The sequence below is a fragment of the Leucoraja erinacea genome, chromosome 12 (assembly GCF_028641065.1).
Source record: "Leucoraja erinacea ecotype New England chromosome 12, Leri_hhj_1, whole genome shotgun sequence".
NCBI lineage: Eukaryota > Metazoa > Chordata > Chondrichthyes > Rajiformes > Rajidae > Leucoraja > Leucoraja erinaceus.
The window spans coordinates 47,267,790-47,287,246 of record NC_073388.1 but is presented as its reverse complement, the minus strand read 5'-3'; the positions used below and the strand labels follow the sequence as shown (position 1 = coordinate 47,287,246).

General features: G+C 47.7%; 1 protein-coding gene across 1 annotated transcript in view; it reads left to right on the top strand.

Annotated features, from left to right (window-relative positions):
- Nucleotides 1-19,457, top strand: part of gpc4 (glypican 4) — a 71,197-nt gene that overhangs the window by 28,506 nt on the left and 23,234 nt on the right. Inside the window, exons 4-5 of the mRNA XM_055644088.1 lie at nucleotides 6,810-6,975; nucleotides 15,610-15,740. Coding sequence (XP_055500063.1) covers nucleotides 6,810-6,975; nucleotides 15,610-15,740 — 297 coding nt within the window. The remainder of the gene's footprint in view (nucleotides 1-6,809; nucleotides 6,976-15,609; nucleotides 15,741-19,457) is intronic.

The window sequence follows — 19,457 nt, the reverse complement described above, 5'->3', positions numbered from 1 at the left end:
TCAAGAGAAAGCTAGATAGGGCTCTAAAAAATAGCGGAGTCAGGGGATATGGGGAGAAGGCAGGAACGGGGTAATGTCAAACGGGCCAAATGTCCTACTCCTGCACCTATTGTCTATTGACTTTGTCATGGCTACTCGTATGGGTGTTGCACTTAATAATGGCCAGGTGGACTGGGAGGGCTGAGGCTTGTAGTGTGGTTAGTGTAGCAGCAGCAGTCGTGAAAGTCGTCTTCTTGTTGGAGTGAGAGAATTAAAATGAAAATGTTTAACCAATCCCCGAAAAGCCCTCATCTGCTAGGAATGGGCAGGCTGGTATGATTCACAATGGGATGGTCCAATTCCCTGTCAGTCAGGATCCTGGGCGCTGTGATTGCACAGTGATCCAGATTGTGACTGGTCAGACTCCCTGTCATTTAGAGTCTTGCCACACCCCACACCCGTCGGGTCACTCGCCAACTCCTCTCTGTCTCTCCAGCAGAGGGAGCTGTGTGCCAAAAGTTATTAAAGATTCGAAGGCAAGTTTGTTTTAAACGGTACAGACTGTTGGCTGCGATTTAAAGTTCTTGAGCAGCCTCGATTCTCATGCTTTTTTTCCTTTTCCCATCTTCTGTTATTTATCTGCTTTTTCTCTCTGGTACTCTGAAAGGAAACCTCTGGAGACTTTGTGCCCCACCCAAGGTTTCCGTGCGGTTCCCGTAGGTTTTTGTCAGTCTCCCTACTTGCTTCCACTACCTGCAACCTCCGGCAACCACCTGCAACCTCCGGAAACCGCACGGAAACCTTGGGTGGGTCGCAAAGTCTCCAGAGGTTTCCGTTCAGGTTTCCTAAATGGGACAGGGGCATAACTCGCTGCTGGATTCAACTGCTGCTCCTTCTTCCTCTTCTGCCTTAGCCCTTTCCCTATAGGGATGTTGGAGCCTCCCCCCTCCCTGCGGGATCTTATATGGAGGAGGTGGTCTAAACTATTCCCGACTTTGTTCCTTCATCCCCCTCCTCTATAAACAGGGTCGCCATGCCATGTCTCTAGAGGACTTGCCGGTACCAGGTTTGTTCTAAACCACTATTTACTTGTTTTCTGAACTCTTCTTATCAGTGCTTTCTCTCTCTACCTTGGCCCTTTTCACTTGATCCTCTGCCCACTGGCATATTACTTTTAAGATTCAAATAACACGTGTTGCACAGGCGTTCCCCCGTCACTTGGTTGTCCAAATTGTTACCCATTATTACCGTGTCTTTTAACACTTGCGAACAACAGGCTTTCTACCTGCGGAGCTAATCACCAATTACTTTCCTAGTAGCAAAATACGGGTGTTTCCCCCGTCACTTTTATCCAGATTATTCCCTATAGCCGCGAGTCTCTCTCAGCCCGGTCACTTTGTGAACGACAAACTTTTTTAGTTTGCGGAGCCAATTGCCGACTACTTTCCTTGTAGCAAAATACCTTACCAACTAGTCCTAGTAACAAAATCTCTTACCAACACATTTCCTAGTAGTAAATTACAAATTTGCGACAAACTTTTTTAGTTTGCCATGCCCACTCGCCGACTACTCTCGAGGTAGCAAAAACATATTAATTTATGACAACCCATTTTAGTCTCCATCTAATTGCCAACTACTTTCCCAGTAGCAATAATCTCAATACAGTTGGTATTACCTTTGTTGTCGGCAGGGACACCAGATCAACCTTCTGACGGGGACCTAAGTTTTTCCGGAAGCTTCTTCGGGAAGTCAAGGGGTCCGTCTAGTGCATTATTATTTCCCCCCATCCGATTCCGGTCCAACTATGGCATCTTACTCAATTGTTCGTTGATGGTCTCAGCGAAATCCTGCCGACTACGCTAATGTTATGGTTCATTTCTTAAAATGCACAACTCACAATGGGTTAGGTAAACCAACACAAGTTATACTGATCATCAGCTGGCGTGAGTGTCAGGGATACAAAGTCAAGTATGCAACAGACACTTAACTCCCCGAGCCACCACTCTAATGAATGAAAACATACAGCATTTTTTATAGTATTTTGGAAACGTTTTGCTGAACACCTTCGCTCAGTCTGTCTGGACCTACCTGAATTCCCAGTTGCTAAACATTTTATTTCCCCTTCCCATTCCCACACTGACCTTTCAGTCCTAGGCCTCCTCCATTGTCAGAGTGAGGCTAATCACAAAGTGGAGGAACAACATCTCAGATTTCGCTTGGGCAGCTTACAACAGAGTGGTATGAATTATGATTTCTCTAACTTCACGTAACCCCTGACACCCCCACCTAAGTCGCACTAGGTTCTAGTTCTTGCCTAGCAAACCGCTGACAATGGCCTGTTTCCTTTATCGACGTTATTTTTTTGCATATCTTTCTATTTAAATATCTCGGTTCCATTTCTCCAGGCTCAGTCTGAAGAAGGGTCCCAACCATTCCTTCTCTCCAGAGATGTTGCCCGACCCGCTGAGTTACTCCAGCATTTTGGTAAAGAAGTCTTTCAGTACAGTAGCCTTCATCAGTAAGTATTGAGTCTGGAAATTGAGGTGTAGGAAAGAACTGTAGATGCTGGTATAAATCGAAGGTAGACACAAAATGCTGGAGTACCTCAGGCCGCATCTCTGGAGAGAAGGAATGGGGACATTTCGGGTCGAGACCCTTCTTCAGACTGAGATACGATACGATTTAACTTTGTCAGAGCAAGTCTGAAATTTGTTTTGCATCGCATCAGCTCCATTTACAGCATCACAGAAAAGACAAAAGAGACGAGAGAAGACGAGCATTAAGACATCAAGACAGGACCCAAAAAGACATACATTCAACATAACATTACAATAACAGAAGACAAGACTTACGGCCCATCAGCGTGCATTTGATCTGGGATTAAGCGCCGTATTTAGTTCGAGGATTGACTGGTGCACAAAATAGTGTTCCAGTCTAACCTTATTAAATTTTGGAACCCTATATCTCAGGTTTGACAAATTGTACTCACTGTTCTGAACGTGGTTGGGGTCAGAAGAAATGTTGTTGGCCATCCTTAGTATGTTTTTATGGTAGAATGATTCATACATTTCTGAAGTGGTTGACCTACAATCTTTGAGCAGATTTTTAATTGTTGTGGCGGTCCCTGGGGGTTAGGCCACTCCTAGGGTCATCCCCCTCGGCTATTGAGGGACAGGGGCTTTGGTCTGCCACGGGGTTTCCCGAGGTCCCTCTTGGGGATGTGTGTGTGTTCTCGCTGTGTCATTAAAAACTACTGTTTGAACCTGCCTGACGTCTGGCCGTTTCCTGACCTCATCCAGGCCACTACAACTGGTGACCCCGTTGTTCATCGCACGTCGTGATGGGTAACAACGCCGTCGCGCTTAAACTACCTACTCTGTTGACCGAAGAGCCTGGCATCTGGTTCCAGCAGGCAGAGGCACAATTTGCCGTGCGAGGGGTAACTTGACTAAACAAAATACTTTTACGTGGTCAGCGCGCTTGACCAAACGACTGCGAGGCCTTACCTCAGAGCCCCCCCGTTAACTAACAAATATACGGGCCGTGAGAAATTCCTTATCAGGAGGGTTGGCCTTGGTGAATCTGAGCGGGCAGCTCGGATTCTCCGAATGGATGGCCTGGGCGACTGCCGTCCGTCTGTCATCCTGGAGGACATGCTCACCCTAATGGCGGACCACGAACCTTGTTTCTAATTAAATTCACTTACCTGCAGCAGCTCCCGCCCGACATCCGTCTGCAGCTCGCCAGGGATCCCTTCACTGACACGCAGGTGCTGGCCAAGCACGCCGACCAGCTGTGGATGTCCAGCCAGCGGGACCTGGAAGTGCTGGCCGTCATCACCCACCTTTCCCAGCCGCTGCTGGGCGCCAACTTCCTTCGAGCCCATTCACTCCTCGTGGATGTCCAGCGGCGGTGCCTGGTGCACTCCGTCATGCTGGAGCCGGTCTTCCTCCGCGTTGGTGATCCCGTATCACGCCCTGATGGCCCCCTGTCATCCGTGGATGCGACCGTCGCGCACATCCTGGCGGATTTTCCGGACATCCTTGAACCCCACTTCCACTCCTCCGCCGCCAAGCATGGGGTGAAGCATCATTTTCATACTTCCGGCCCACCTGTGCACGCCCAGGCGCGTCGTCTTGCGCCAGACAAGCTTCGCCTGGCTCGGAATGAGTTCCGCCTGATGGAGACCATGGGCATCGTGCGTCCCTCCGATAGCCCATGGGTGTCACCGCTCCACATGGTCCCTAAAGCGGGAGGGGGCTGGCGCCCGTGTGGGGATTACCGTCACCTGAATGATGCGACTGTCTCCAACAGGTACGCGGTCCCGCACATTCAGGACTTCAATGCCCATCTGGCCAGAGCATCGGTGTTTTCCAAGGTGGACCTCATGCAAGGGTACAACCAAATTCCGGTCCACCCCGACTATATCCCCAAGATAGCCATTATAACGCCATTTGGACTGTTTGTATTTGTACGGATGCCGTTTGGTATGAAGAACGCTGCGCAGGCCTTTCAGCGGCTAATGGACTGTGTGTGCCGCGGTCTGGACTTCGTATTCGTGTACTTGGATGACATATTCGTGGCCAGTCACTCGCGGCAGGAGCACTGCATTCACCTCCGTCAGCTGTGTCAGTGCCTCAGCGATTTTTGTTTGTCCAACACTCGTCCAAGTGCCGTTTTGGTGTGACGGCTATCAACTTCCTCGGCCACCGCGTAACTCCACAGGGGGTGGTGCCTCTGCCGGGCAGGGTGGACGCAGTCTGCCGGTTCCCCCGTCCGACCACAGTTAAGGGCCGACAGGAATTCGTGGGGATGGTCACCTTTTATCACCGTTTCTTGCCGGCGGCGGCCGCAATCATGCGTCCACTTTTCCACCTGATCGCTGGTCATCGCAGGGAGGTTGAGTGGTCCGATTAAGCAACAGCGGCATTCGAGAGGGCTAAGGAGGCACTGGCTGGGGCCACGATGCACGTCCACCCACGAGAGGATGCCCCGACCGCCCTGACGGTGGACGCTTCTGAGGTTGCGGTTGGGGCAGTGTTGGTGCAGCTCATTGACGGATGCTGGCAGCCACTCGCCTTCTTCAGCAGGCATCTCAGTGGTGCTCAGCGCTGTTACAGCGCTTTCGACCGTGAGCTCCTTGCCCTGTATGTGGCCATACGCCACTTTCGCTACTTCCTGGAGGGGAGGCCTTTTACTGCATTTACCGATCACAAGCCGCCAACCTTCGCGTTCGCCAAGGTTTCAGACCCGTGGTCCGCCCGGCAGCAGAGGCAGTTGGCGTATGTGTCCGAGTACACCACCTCCATCCGTTTCGTTGAGGGCAAATACAACAGGGTGGCCGACCCCTTATCGAGACCTGCAGTCCACGCCGTTCTCCAAGTCGCTGACGGTATTAATTATTCCGCCCTTGCAGCCGCACAGTTGGTCGACGAGGAAATGGCCGCCTATTGCACAGCGATATCAGGCTTGCAGTTGGAGGACGTTGTCTGTGGTCCTGGGGGCGCAACGCTGCTGTGCGATGTCTCCACTGGACTTCCGCGACCCATCGTCCCCATCGCCTGGCGGCGCAGGGTGTTTGAGGTGCTCCATGGGCTTGCTCATCCCTCCATCCGGGCATCGACGACGGCCCTGGTAGACCTCTCCAGAGAAGGTTACCAGGGCTGTACAAGGGTCCCTTCGGAGTCCTAGAGCATGGCTCATCTACATTCGTCCTGGACATGGGGGGTCGGCATGAGACTGTTTTGGTTGCGCGGCTGAAGCCGGTGCATATTGACGTTGATCAGCCGGTGCTGGTAGCGCGGCCCCGTAAGCGAGGGCGCCCTCCGTCTAGAGTACCTCCTCCACTGGCTATATGTGGTCTCACCCCAACCATGGACTGTTTACCCTCCTACCATCCGGGAGGCGCTACAGGTCTCTCCGTTGCCGAACCAGCAGGTCGAGGAACAGCTTCTTTCCGGCCACTGTCACTCTACTAAACAACGTACCTCGGCGACTGCCAATCCCCCCCCTCCCCCCCCGGACACTTATTATTTATTTTTTTTATTCAAATCGTTTGCTATGTCGCTCTTCAAGGGAGATGCTAAATGCATTTCGTTGTCTCTGTACTGTACACTGACAATGACAATTAAAATTGAATCTGAATCCATGATAACTGATGGTCTATCGTTACCCCGAAGTATTTAAATGAAAATACCTGCTTTGATTTTTTCATAATGGATAACAAGAGAAACTTTATGAGAGTCAGATGGTGAGCCAAATACAATCACATCTGTTTTCTTTGTGTTAATCTCAAGAGCATTATCATCAGTCCACTCGACCAGTTTGTTCACACCGAGTTGGTGTAGCCCAGGGTTGGCTGAGTTATTTTACAGAGATAATAGAACTGTGTCATCTGAGTACTTTAGAATATATTGATTCGGTGTATATGTGTAAGTAAGTTTATTGGCCAAGTATTCACATACAAGGAATTTTTTTGTTGTGTTATCAATTGAATGCTGTGTTAACAAACCTGCTATTGCTGCTGCTGGAAGTAAGTGTTCAGTTTTGGGATACATGACAATAAAACACTCCTGACTCTTTTCATTGCCGTAGTCTGAAGTCCAAGAACTTCCAACCCAACAGTACTGTGGAAGTACTTTAAGCGGACAGTGGTTCCATAAGTGCAATTTACCACCATCCTCTCTTGGGCAGTCTTCCTATTAACACGCTGTCTATTAATTATTGAGAACTATTTAAAAGAAACCTAAATATGAAGGTTGTAAACTGGCATTACATTGAAATTTGTGATATTGTATTTGTATTGTATAATTTTTCTAATGTAAAAATAGGTCAATCCAACAACGGAGTGTGCTGATGCACTGCTGAAGATGACGTATTGTCCTCACTGTCGTGGGATATTTGCATTTAAACCGTGCAACAACTACTGTCTCAATGTCATGAAGGGATGCTTGGCCAATCTGGCAGATCTGGACATAGAATGGAACAACTTTATTGGTGAGTTCTCTCTTTTCTTGCCCCCCCCCCCCCTACAACAACTGACCATAGTGATGTGGAAATGTGGGGAGATGGGGTTTGTAGTGGGAGGAGAGGAGGACCCATTAACAAAGAGTGCTGGTTTGTGGATAATCGATAGAATTATGGCCCGGAAGGATTCCATTAGCTACTTGTGTCCGTGACGCTACATTGAAATTGGGTATACTTTTATTTTAGCCCTTGATCCACCTTTTTCACACAGAGTTGTGAGTCTGTGGAATTCTCTGCCTCACAGGAGGCCGGTTCTCTGGATACTTTCAAGAGAGAGCTAGATAAATAGCAAAGTCAGGGGATATGGGGAGAAGGCAGGAACGGGGTACTGATTTGGGATGATCAGATCACATTGAATGGCGGTGCTGGCTCGAAGGGCCGAATGGCCTACTCCTGCACCTATTGTCTATTGTCTATGTATGATTTTAAAGGTAATGAATCTGGTTAGTGAAGGGGAACTTAAATGAATGCATTTTTTAATCAATATATCAATTGAATGCACTGGTGAAAAACAAGTTCTATAAAGTAAATACAAGATGGATATAGCGAGGATATTTCTTGACATGCAGCAATTTAGAACAAGTGGTCACGATTTTAAAATATGTGATCTCCCTTTTAGCACAGATGAGGAATGCCGTGAGTCTTTGAAGTTCCAAGGGCGGTGGAAGGTTGAGACTACATAGGGTGACCTGCATGGGTGACCACAGGACAGGAGGATGGCTGGTGTGGTCCTTATTTAAGAAAGCCTGCAAGGACAAGCCAGGCAAAATTATTTTCTGGGCAGTGGTGGGGAAGTTACTGCAGAGGATTCTGAGAGTCAAGCTCAGATCAGATCAGATTCAACTTTAATTGTCATTGTCGGTGTGCAGTACAGAGCCAACAAAATGCAATTCTATCTATATTTGGAAAGGCAAGGACTTATTAGGAATAGTCAACATGGCTTTGTGTCTCACATATTTGGGTTTTTGGAGATGACAAAGAGCTAGTGTTTAAGAAGGAACTGCAGATGCTGGAAAATCGAAGGTACACAAAAATGCTGGAGAAACTCAGCAGCATCTATGGAGCGATGGAAATAGGCGACGTTTCGGCCCGAAGGGTTTCAGCCTGAAACGTTTCCTATTTCCTCCGCTCCATAGATGCTGCTGCACCCGCTGAGTTTCTCCGGCATTTTGGTGTACCCATAACAAAGAGCTAGGTCATTTACATAGAACCCACATGGTAGGCTGGTCTGAAAGGTTAGATCACACAGGATCCAGGGTGAGTGAGTCAAATTGTTTATAAAATTATCTTGGTGGAAGCAGAGAGAGGGTTGTAGTGGTGTTATTTTTTTTAAAGATTTCAGGCCTGTGGCCAGAAGTGGATCAGTAATGGATCACCTGTTGTTTATCACATATATTAATGAATGAGTGCAATTGTAGGTATTGTGTATGTTTGTGGTTGACACTGACACTGAAATTGATGGTGTGGTGCAAAGAAGAGGTCAAAAGTTACCACAGGATCAAGTGAGGAAGGGAATGGCAAATGCGATTTAACTACAATAAGTGCACAAGATGTGAAGTGAAGAACATACCCAGTGAATGACACGGCCTGAGGAGTGTTAAAGAACGGAGAAACCTCTATCTCCATTAACAGAAGGATCTGCAGATGCTCATTTACAAATACAATGTACAGGAGTAACTCAGACACCATCTCTGGAGAACATAAATAAATGATCTTTTGTTTCAAGGTCAGTGTATTGTTACATGTACCAATTAAGGTACAGTGAAATTCGTATTACCATACAGCCATACCAAAAAGAAAGTAACAAGGCACACATAAAAGTTAACATAAACATCCACGGATTCTCCATGTTCCTCACTGTGATGGAAGGCAATAAAGTCCAATCTTCTTACTCTTTTATTCTCCCGCGGCCGGGGCAGTCGAGCCATCCGTAGTCGGGGCGGTCGAAGCCCCCGCATCAGGGCGATCGAAACTCCCGCGTCGGGGCGGTCGAAACTCCTGCGGAGTTCCCAAAGTCAGTCTCTGACCAGAGACTGCGAGCTCTGTGATGTTAATGTCCTGCAGACTCCTGTGGTAGAGCTCAGAGGTTGATCCCTGGCAAAGGGATCGCAAGCTCTGTGATGTTAAAGTCCGCAGGCACCTGTGGTGGAGTCTCGAAATCGGTCTCAACCAAAGGCTGCCAACTCCTCGATGTTAGGCAGCAGTGCAGACGGAGATACAATACGATAGGGGGTGAGAAGAGGAGAGTGGGAGAAGGACCCGACCCGAGAGCTCGTTCTTCAGCGCGTGGAACACATTGTGACGTCATCAGCGAAAGACGCCGTTTTGTTTTTTTCAACGTATTTTCAGATTTGTGAACATGTTCATTAATAACTCGAGAAATAAAGCATTAATTTTTCAGATACGGTGTTTTCAGACACCATGGGTTAAATCACTACCGGAATATGTAAAAATGTTACTGTTAGCGCGTCGTTATTTCAAGAAGATGTGATTTTATATACACACACACACAATAGAGATGGATATAGAAATATATGATATATAGATTAAGGGAAAAAAGGGCAATCAGAGAGTGAGAGTGGGACCCCTCGAATCAAAGTGTGCAACTCTCTGGGGCCTCAGGAAATGGGCAAGGTACTCAATGAGTATTTCACCTCTGTATTTACGAAGGAGAAAGACAGGAGGATGGAGGAACTTGGGGCAGTTAATGGAAGTCTCTTGAGAGCAGTCAGCGTTACGTTCGAAGAAATGCTGAATGTAGACAAATCTTCCAGGCTGGATTAGATATATCCAAGGACACTTTGAAGTTGGAGACAAAATTGCAGATGCCCTGGCTGAGATTTATGAGCTAAATGCAGGTGAGGTGCTGGAAGACTGGAGGGTGGCAAATGTGTTTCTATTCAAGAAGGACTAATGAAAGGCTGCAAACCAAATGCCTGTGAGCTTAACATCTGTGGTCGGAAAGTTATTCAAGAGTATTCTGAGGGATAGGATATACATGCATTAAGATGGAAAAGGGCTGATTAGGAATAGTCAGCATGGTTTTGTAGGTGGGAAGTCGTGTCTCACAAATCATTTTTGAAGATGTGACGAAAATGGTTGAAGAGTACAGAGCTGTAGTCGTTGTATACATGGATTTCAATAAGCCATTCGACAAGGTTCTTCCATATGGTAGGCTGCTCTGGTGGGTAAGATCCCATGGGATCCAAGCAGCTGAATGGATAAAAACTGGCTTTGTGGAAGAAAGCAGAGGGTGATGGTGGAAGGTTGCTTTTTGTAATGGAGGCCTATGACTAGTGGTGCACCTCAGGGTTTGCTGCTGGAGTAATTGCTGTTTGTCATCTATGTCAATGATTTGGATGAAAACGTACATGGCAAGTTTGCAGATGACACAAAGGTGGGTGGTATTGTAGATAGTGAAGATGGTCAAAAATTGCAGCAGGATCTTGATTGGTTAATCAGGTAGGCTAAGGCATGGTTGATGGAATTGAATACTGAGAAATGTGAGGTGTTGCATTTTGGGAAGACTAACATGGGCAGGACCAACACAGTGAATGTTGTGGAGAAGAATAATCTGGGATTGCAGGTATTGAAAGTGGCACTACAGACAGATAGGGTGGTCGAAAAGGCTTTTGGCATTTTGGCCTTCATCAGTCAGAGTATTGAGTATAGAAGTTGCAGCTATATAAGACATTGGCGAGGCTACTTTTAGAGAACTGTGTTCAATTTTGGGCACCATGCTATAGAAAAGATATTAAGCTGGAAGAGGTGCAGAGAAGATTTACTAGGATTTTGCCAGGACTCAAAGGCCTGCGCTTTCGGTTGAGGTTGAGGAGGAGGAGGTTGGAACGCAGGAGGATTAAGGATGACCTTATAGAGGTGGACAAAATCATGAGAGGAATAAAGCGGGTGGATGCACAGATTCTCTTGCATTGGGGAATCAAGAACCAGAGGGCATAGGTTTAAGGTGAGGGGGGAAGGATTTAATAGGAACCAGCGGGGTAACTTTTTCACGCAAAGGGTGGTAGGTGTATGGAAAGAACTGCCAGAGGAGGTAGTTGAGGCAGGTACTATTGCAATGTTTAAGCAACATTTAGATGGGTACATGGATAGCACAGGTTTGGAACGATATGGGCCAAACATAGGCAGGTGGGACTAGTATAGATGGGACATGTTGGCCAGTATGGCCAAGTTGGGCCAAAGGGCCTGTTTCCACACTGAGATGCTATGACATTATGAAGGACTAGATAGGCTGGAGTGAAGGAGAATGAGAGGTGACGTTTTAAAATCATGAGGGGCATAAATAATGTGAATGGCCACATTCTTTTTCTCTGGGTTAGGAAATCTAAGGCAAGAGGCTCAAATTTTAAGATGAGAGTGGAAAGCTTTGAGGGGGACATGAGTGAAGTTTTTCACAGGTAGGATGGTAAATATATGGAAATAGCTGTAACGGGATGTACAATTATGATATTTTAAATACATTTAGAAAGGGTACATGGATAGGAGTTGAGGGATATGAGCTAAATGCCAGCACATAGGACTAGTGCAGGTTCGGATGGTATGGACAAGTTAGGCCCAAGGGCCTATATCTAATGCTGATGCTGCTTGCCGCTGAATTACACCAGCACTTAGGGCTGTACATTTCCAATCTGTATAATTCTTCAACTGTACTCTGACAAATCTTGGAATATTGCAGAACATATTGAACAGTTAACAAACTGTAAAGAAGTGATTCTCACACACTTGTAACTTTACTTAAAGGTATCAAAGGTATTTTGTTAGTCACATACACACTAGGTGTAGTGAAATGCTTATTGCCATTTTGCAGCCCATAAAGAACAGACATAACATTAATAAGAGTTTTAGAACATAAAAAACATCCCCCCACAATGGTTCCCATTATGAGGGAAGGCACAATGTCCAGTACCCAACCCCAGTTCACCCATAGTCGGGCCTATTGAGGCCTCCACAGTTGCCTCTACGGAGGCCTGATGTTCCAGACCGTTCTCGCCGGATAGAGAGTCCTCTCCGCGGCTTGGGAACCCTGGAACAGCCGCTTCCGTACTGGAGGCCGCGGCTTCTGAAGCCAACAAGGCCGCGCCGGTTGGAGCTCCACTACTGGTGATCTCGTCGCGAGATCCCAGGCTTCCGGTGCAAAGTTCGGCACCGCCGCCTGCAGCTAGTCGCTCCATAGACCCGCAGCTCCGCGATGTTGTTCCCGGCAGTTCTTCAGCTCACCGGAGCTCTAGCACGGCGACCCGGGCAAGGCATCGCCGGCTCCACGATAGCGCTCCAGCGCTGTGCCCCCACCAAAGCCAAGGTTCTGGGCGGTCCCCGACAGGAAACGCCGCTCCAGGCCCGCTGGTAGGCCGCGAGGACGGGTCGAAGCTGCAGCCGCCCGGAGAAAAGCTGCCTCTCTGACCAGGTAGGGACCCTGAAAGGCAGTTTCCCCCTTCTCCCTCACCCCCCACATGAAAAAGTCTAGACCTCCAAACAAAACACTTTAACTAACTAAAAATAAAAATAAAACGATGAAAAGACAAGACAGCTGCTGGCTGGGCAGCCATACACAGGACAGCGCCACCTCTAGCTTAACTCTAATAAACACACAGATTAAACATGGTCCAGCACTAACTGCACGCAGTCTGTCACCGTGCTGGAGAGAGAGCGAGAGATGGGGAGAGAGAGTGTTATTATACTTGATAACTAAGGCGTGGTTAGTGGTACTGAGGTAGCTACATTATTGGTTGCATGCATAAACCATCTGCATCCTTCCCCTTAGAAATCAGAATTGAAATAGAGCCATGGCAGTGTGATTACATAAAATATACAAATCTAAACAAAGTCGCCATAGCGAACAGGCGGCTTAACAATGCGACCCGAACGCGTGCATACAAACCCCCCCCCCCCCCCCCCCCCCCCCCCCCCCATCGGAAAGAAGAGAAGGCGCAGCAGAAGTAGGCGAGAACCAGGAGGAGACGCATCTGTAGCAGGAGCTAAAGCAGGAGGAGACGCAGCCGGAGCAGGAGACACGGGAGGGGAGGCAAACAGGCCAAAACCAGGCGGCAGCGGTGGAGGAGAACGCAACAAGTGAGGGGTCTGGGGCTTGCTGCGATCAGCAGGAAAGCCGGCAGAAGCAGGCTGGGACAGCAGAGGTGGAGCATAAGGACCCGCAGGTGGAGGCTTCGGCTCGTTCACAGCCAACAGGTGTTGACGGCTTCAACGATAGACAGTCCCTTCATAGTCCACCAGGTAAGAACGAGGCGAATCAGCCACACCAACCACGGTCGCGAGACAGGAATAGCCGGTGCTAGTTTGCATCCGAACGACTTGCCCGGGCAGTAGGGACGTCAGCGGCCGGCAGGACCTGTCGTAGGAACGCCGTTGAACCTCATGCTTCTGTTCATCCGCTGCTGGACCTCGCCCCCGTAAGCATGTAAAGTCGAACGGTCAGCACTTAGTTGCTCATTGTGCCTAATCTTTCTGAACAGGCTTGTTGACATAACATTGACCTTCGCCCCCGTGTCGAGCTTAGCAGAGAAGGTCAAATTGTTGACAGTAACGAGGACCGAAGGATCCGTGAGTCGAGCAGGTGCGTGTAGGAGTGTGAAAACACTAGCATCTCCTTGAGAACTAATTGGCTCAGAGTCGTGGGCAGTGTCGAGAGAGGACTGGGAACCAAACTCGCTATCAACTTGCACCAAGTTGTTTAGGACTTGTCTAGAAGCTGGGGGAAGTTTCCCACGGGAGCGGCAGACAGCCGAGAAATGATTAAATTTCTTGCAGAAATTGCAGGATTTTCCGTAAGCCGGGCACTGCGACTGCATTGAATGCACATAACCGCAATTAGGGCATTTTTTAACGCCTTGGCCGCCGGGGACGTAGATGGTCCGCGACATGGGTCTGGTGTTGACTATGTTAGGACGTTGAGACCAGTTAAATTAATCGATTTATTATCAGACCCCCACTGTCCAAACAGCAGGTCAACGACTTCAGCCAACCTGCATGCGTGCATGGCTTCGGTTAGAGTGAGATCTGGTTTCCTTAATAGCTCCGATCGTAATTTCTGATCAAGCATCCCTGTCACTAGAATGTCTCTAGTAAGCTGTTCAGTCATAGTATCAAATCGGCACCTCTGAGCGAGGTAACGCGGATCAGCAATAAAACATTCAACAGGCTCATCATGCTGCTGCTTTCTCATAAAAAACTTTGCTCTCTCTAAAATGCGGTTAGAGGGCAGGTCAGCGAATTTTCGCAACAGACATACCGGGTCGTCGGCAGACTCTGCAGGTACCTGGACCTGATCATGTTGATCCCGGACCGCGGGACTGTAGGTGAAGGCTTGTGCTCTCCACATGGCATCAGGACCAGCAAGATTTAGAAGATGGGAAGCTTTAACGGCATCAGGATTGTTGCGATGAGCAATGTTCATGTAGTGGGTAAAATCCATCTCAAAAGTCGCCCAGCGCTCCGCAATGTCTGCATCAAAGACCAGGGGCGCGGGTTTGCGGCATGAGGATGCCATGGTGACACAAGGAGAGTAAAACTGCGAAAAAGAAACAAAGTCAAGAAATAAAACCTGATAAACAGGAGGCGCGAGATTTAACTTGCCGACACCATGTAAAGAAGTGATTCTCACACACTTGTAACTTTACTTAACTCTTTAATAAACACACAGATTAAACATGGTCCAGCACTAACTGCACGCAGTCTGTCACCGTGCTGGAGAGAGAGCGAGAGATAGGGAGAGAGAGTGTTATTATACTTGATAACTAAGGCGTGGTTAGTGGTACTGAGGTAGCTACATTATTGGTTGCATGCATAAACCATCTACACAAACCATATGAGATATTTTGTTTCTCAGTGAGTGCAGAAGTAGGGATGTTAGGCTGAACCTCTTAAACTCGTGGGCAAATCTTGGACAGTCTTCAGTTCTGTTCATTATGATTTAGAAAGAGGTTGAGCAGGCATTGTGTAATTTTGCAAGATGGAACTACAAAGTTAGTTGGAGAAGTTAAGATTCTTCTCAGAGCAAAGGAGTTTCGCATTAATGTACCACCATAAAATAAATTTAACATAAATGTGAAAGATCAGGTTCTGGTGATAACGCATTGACTTGACATTGAGTTAAACCAAATGTATTATTTCTTCCTTTTCAAAGTGGTGTGATTTTTCATGGAACCTGCATGAATCTAGGAATATTTTCCCACAGATGCTGCCTAAGAATTAATTTTAGCATTTTCTGTTTTGTTTTCAATTTCTAGCATCTACAATATTTTTCCTCAAACTATTGAGGTTTAACATAAGACAGACAACGCATTTCTGTTTCTGTTAGTCAGAAGTGCAGGGATTAGGGGCTCGGGGGGGAAATTATTATTTTTATGACCTGGAACTCTGCCAGTGAGTTGTGATGGAAGTAACGATAATCAATGATTTCAAAATAAAACTGGAGACTATTTAAGAAATACAGATAGAGAGTTACAGTGATATAGTTGTACTCGACTGAGAGCTTGCATAGAATCAGTGGTTGTATAGTCACCTCCTCTGCTTATAATGATTCTATGACCCAATACGAAAATGTTGTACATATCCACTTTTTTACAGATGCAATGCTGATGGTTGCAGAGAGATTGGAGGGACCATTCAACATTGAATCAGTTATGGATCCCATTGATGTTAAGATTTCTGAGGCAATTATGACCATGCAGGAGAACAGTATGCAGATCTCTCAAAAGGTATGAGTGTGTTTTTGTGCCTCCTATTGCTCTGATATCAATTTATCTTCAAATAGATATTTCCAATCCTCTTTTGCAAAATTGTATTAAAGGATGAAACTGTCTAGTCTGGCAATCTGTCGTCTGGCAACTCACATAGTCAGTCATATTTTGAATCTGTAGTACAGGTCTATATTAACTACCGTATTTCCCAACAATGAAGATGATATTTTTTAACCTAAAATAAGGCCCGAAAATTTAACTGCGTCTTGGGGGCCGAAGATTAGATTGTTAGCCAAGAAAGATAGACTGGGGCCAAATCGCTTTTAAAACGGGGTGGGGGGGTTTGCGACCTGGGAACTGTAGCCAGACCTGGGGCAAGCGAGCCGACCTGGGTTCTACAGCCAGACCTGCCAGCCGACCTGGGCCCTACAGCCAGTCCCGGGGCAGGCGAGCCAACCTGGGCGTGCAGGCGACCTGTAGGTCCTTTGGACAGCGGAACCAGCCGCCACCTGAGCTCCTTCTGCCAGTCAGCTAGCCAGCCACGGTGTCCTTCGGCGCAGGCACAACCGGTGGAGGTGATAGTTGGCAAGTGGCTACTGGGCGGAAGGCTAGCTGCTCCGTCTCGGTCTCTCTCTCTCTCTCTCTCTCTCTCTCTCTTCAGAATTTCGCAACTCAACATGTTCTGTTTACATATTCTGTTGTGGTGCAGCAAGTAAGGATTTCATGGTTCTATCTGGGACACATGACGATAAAACACCCTTGACTCTTGATCATTCACATAAATCTCCTCTGGATCTTCTCCAATGCCAGCATATCCCTCCTCGGATATGGGGCCCAAAAAGCTCAATCTTCGAAATGTGGCCTCACCAGTGTCTTATAAAGCTTCAGCATCCTTGCTTTTATATTCCAGTCCCCTCAAAATAAATGTTACCATTGCATTTGCCTTCCTAACCAAGGACTCAACCTGCAAATTAACCTGTGTTTAAGAGGGAACTGCAGATGCTGGAGAATCGAAGGTTACACAAAAAAGCTGGAGAAACTCAGCGGGTGCAGCAGCATCTATGGAGCGAAGGAAATAGGCAACGTTGCCTATTTCCTTCGCTCCATAGATGCTGCTGCACCCGCTGAGTTTCTCCAGCTTTTTTGTGTAACCTGCAAATTAACCTGTTGGCAATCCTGCACCAGCTCTACCAAATCCCTTTGCACCTCCGATTTCTGAATGTTCATCACATTTAGAAATAGTGTATGCCTTTATTCCTTCTACCAAAGTGCATGATCGCACATTTTGCTGCGCTGCATTCCATTTGCCACTTCTTGGCCCACTCTCCCAACCTGTCCAAACCTTCTGCAGTTTCCTGGTTTGCTCAACATTACCTGCCTGTCCTCATACCTTCGTATCGTCTGCACATTTGGCCACATCCATCAATACCATCATCCAAATCAATATATAATGTGAAAAGTAGTGGACCCTTGTGGAACACCACTAGTCACCAACTGGCAGCCAACCAGAAAAAGCCCCCTGTACTTATCCTGTTCTTTGCCTTTTACCAGTCAGCCAATCTTGCTTCTAATACCATGCGCTCTCATCTTGTTTAGCATCCTAGCGTGTGGCACCTTATCAAAGGCCACCTGAAAATCCAAGTAAACAACATCACGTCCTCTCCTTTGTCTATCCTGCATGTTACCTCTTTGAAAAATGGCAACAGATTTGTCAGGCAAGATTTCACAGTAACAAAACCATACTAACTTTGATATATTTTATCATGTGGTTCCAAGTACCCTGAAACCTCATCCTTAATAATGGTCTCTAAAATCTCAATAACTACAGAAGTCAGGCTATCAGGTCTATAACAGGGCTCGAAATTAATGGTTGCCCGGGTGCCAATGGCGACCTAAAATCCCGCCGGGCAACCTAGGAGCCATGCCATTTTGCCCGGCTTGGCAAGCAACCGGGACACCTATCGTTCAACTTTGAGCGGGCCCCCCTCTCTATCTCTCGCTCTGTCACTCTCCATCTCCGCACGCCATCCGTATCCATGTCCAGGCCGCCGGCTCTCCGCTCGCTCCTCATCCGCCAGCACATCATCGGCCGCCCTGCACATGTGCATTGCCATGGCAACTGGTTGGCGTCGGGCACTTCCTCCCTTCCTTTGCATTGTGGGAGATCTGGCCGCCATTGCTATGTGGTCGCCGCGACCGCTGAAAACCAGCGCAGAATCACTCCCTGGAGCTGGATCGTTTTTTTTTTAGTAACCAAAGTTATCAACGTATAATTTTTTGTGTGTTGGAAAATAAAATATAGTGGCACAGCTGATGAACTTGCTGCCTCACACAACAGAGATCTGTGTTCGATCCTGTCCTCGGGCACTATCTGTGTTGAATTTACTCATTCTCCCTGCAATCGTGTGGGTTTCCTCCCACATCCCAAAGACCCATTGGCTTTGTAGGTTAACTTGCCTCTGTAAAATTGCCCCTAATGTGTAGGGACTGGGTGAGGAAAGTGGGATAACAGAACTTGTGTGAATGAGTAGACAAAAATGCTGGAGAAACTTAGCAGGTGAGGCAGCATCTATGGAGTGAAGGAAATAGGCGACATTTCGGGTCGATACCCTTCTTCAGACTGTGAGGGTGGGGGGGAAGAAGAAAGAAAGGCGGAGACAGTGGGCTGCGGGAGAGCTGGGAAGGAAGGAGAAAGCAGGGACTACCTGAAATTGGAGGTCAATGTTCATACAACTGGGGTGTAAACTGCCCAAGCAAAATATGAGGTGCTGCTTCTCCAATTTACGGTGGTCCTCACTCTGGCCATGGAGGAGGTCCAGGACAGAAAGGTCGGATTCGGAATGAAAGGGGGAGTTGAAGTGCTGAGCTACCGGGAGATCAGGTTGGTTATTGCAAACCGAGCAGAGGTGTTGGGCGAAGCGATCGCCAAGCCTACGCTTGGTCTCACCGATGTACAGCAGCTGACACCTAGAGCAGCGGATGTAATAGATGAGGTTGGAGGAGGTGCAGGTGAACCTCTGCTGCACCTGGAAAGACTGCTTGGGTCCTTGAATGGAGTCAAGGGGGGAGGTAAAACGACAAGTGTAGCATTTCCTGCAGTTGCAAGGGAAAGTGCCAGGAGAGGGGGTGGTTTGAGTGGGAAGGGACGAATTGACCAGAGAGTTATGGAGGGAGCGGTCCCTGCGGAAAGCCGACAGGGGAGGAGATGGGAAGATGTGGCCAGTGGAGGGAATTAAATGTACATCTCCAAGTTTGCGGATGACACAAAGCTGGGTTGGCAGTGTGATTTGCGAGGAGGATGCTATGAGGCTACAGGGTGACTTGGATAGGTTGGGTGAGTGGGCAGATGCATGGCATATGCAGTATAATGTGGATAAATGTGAGGTTATCCACTTTGGCGGCAAGAACAAGAAGGCAGATTATTATCTGAATGGTGTCAGATTAGGAAAAGAGGAGGTGCAATGAGACCTGGGTGTCCTTGTCAATTAGTCACTGAAAGTAAGCATGCAGGTTCAGCAGGCGGTGAAGAAAGCAAATGGCATGTTGGCCTTCATAGCGAGAGTATTTGAGTATAGAAGCAAGGAGGTCCTTCTGCAGTTGTACAGGGCCCTGGTGAGACCACACCTGGAGTATTGCGTGCAGTTTTGGTCTCAAAATTTGAGGAAGGACATTATTGCGATTGTGGGAGTGCAGCGTAGGTTCACCAGGTTAATTCCCAAGACGACGGGACTGACG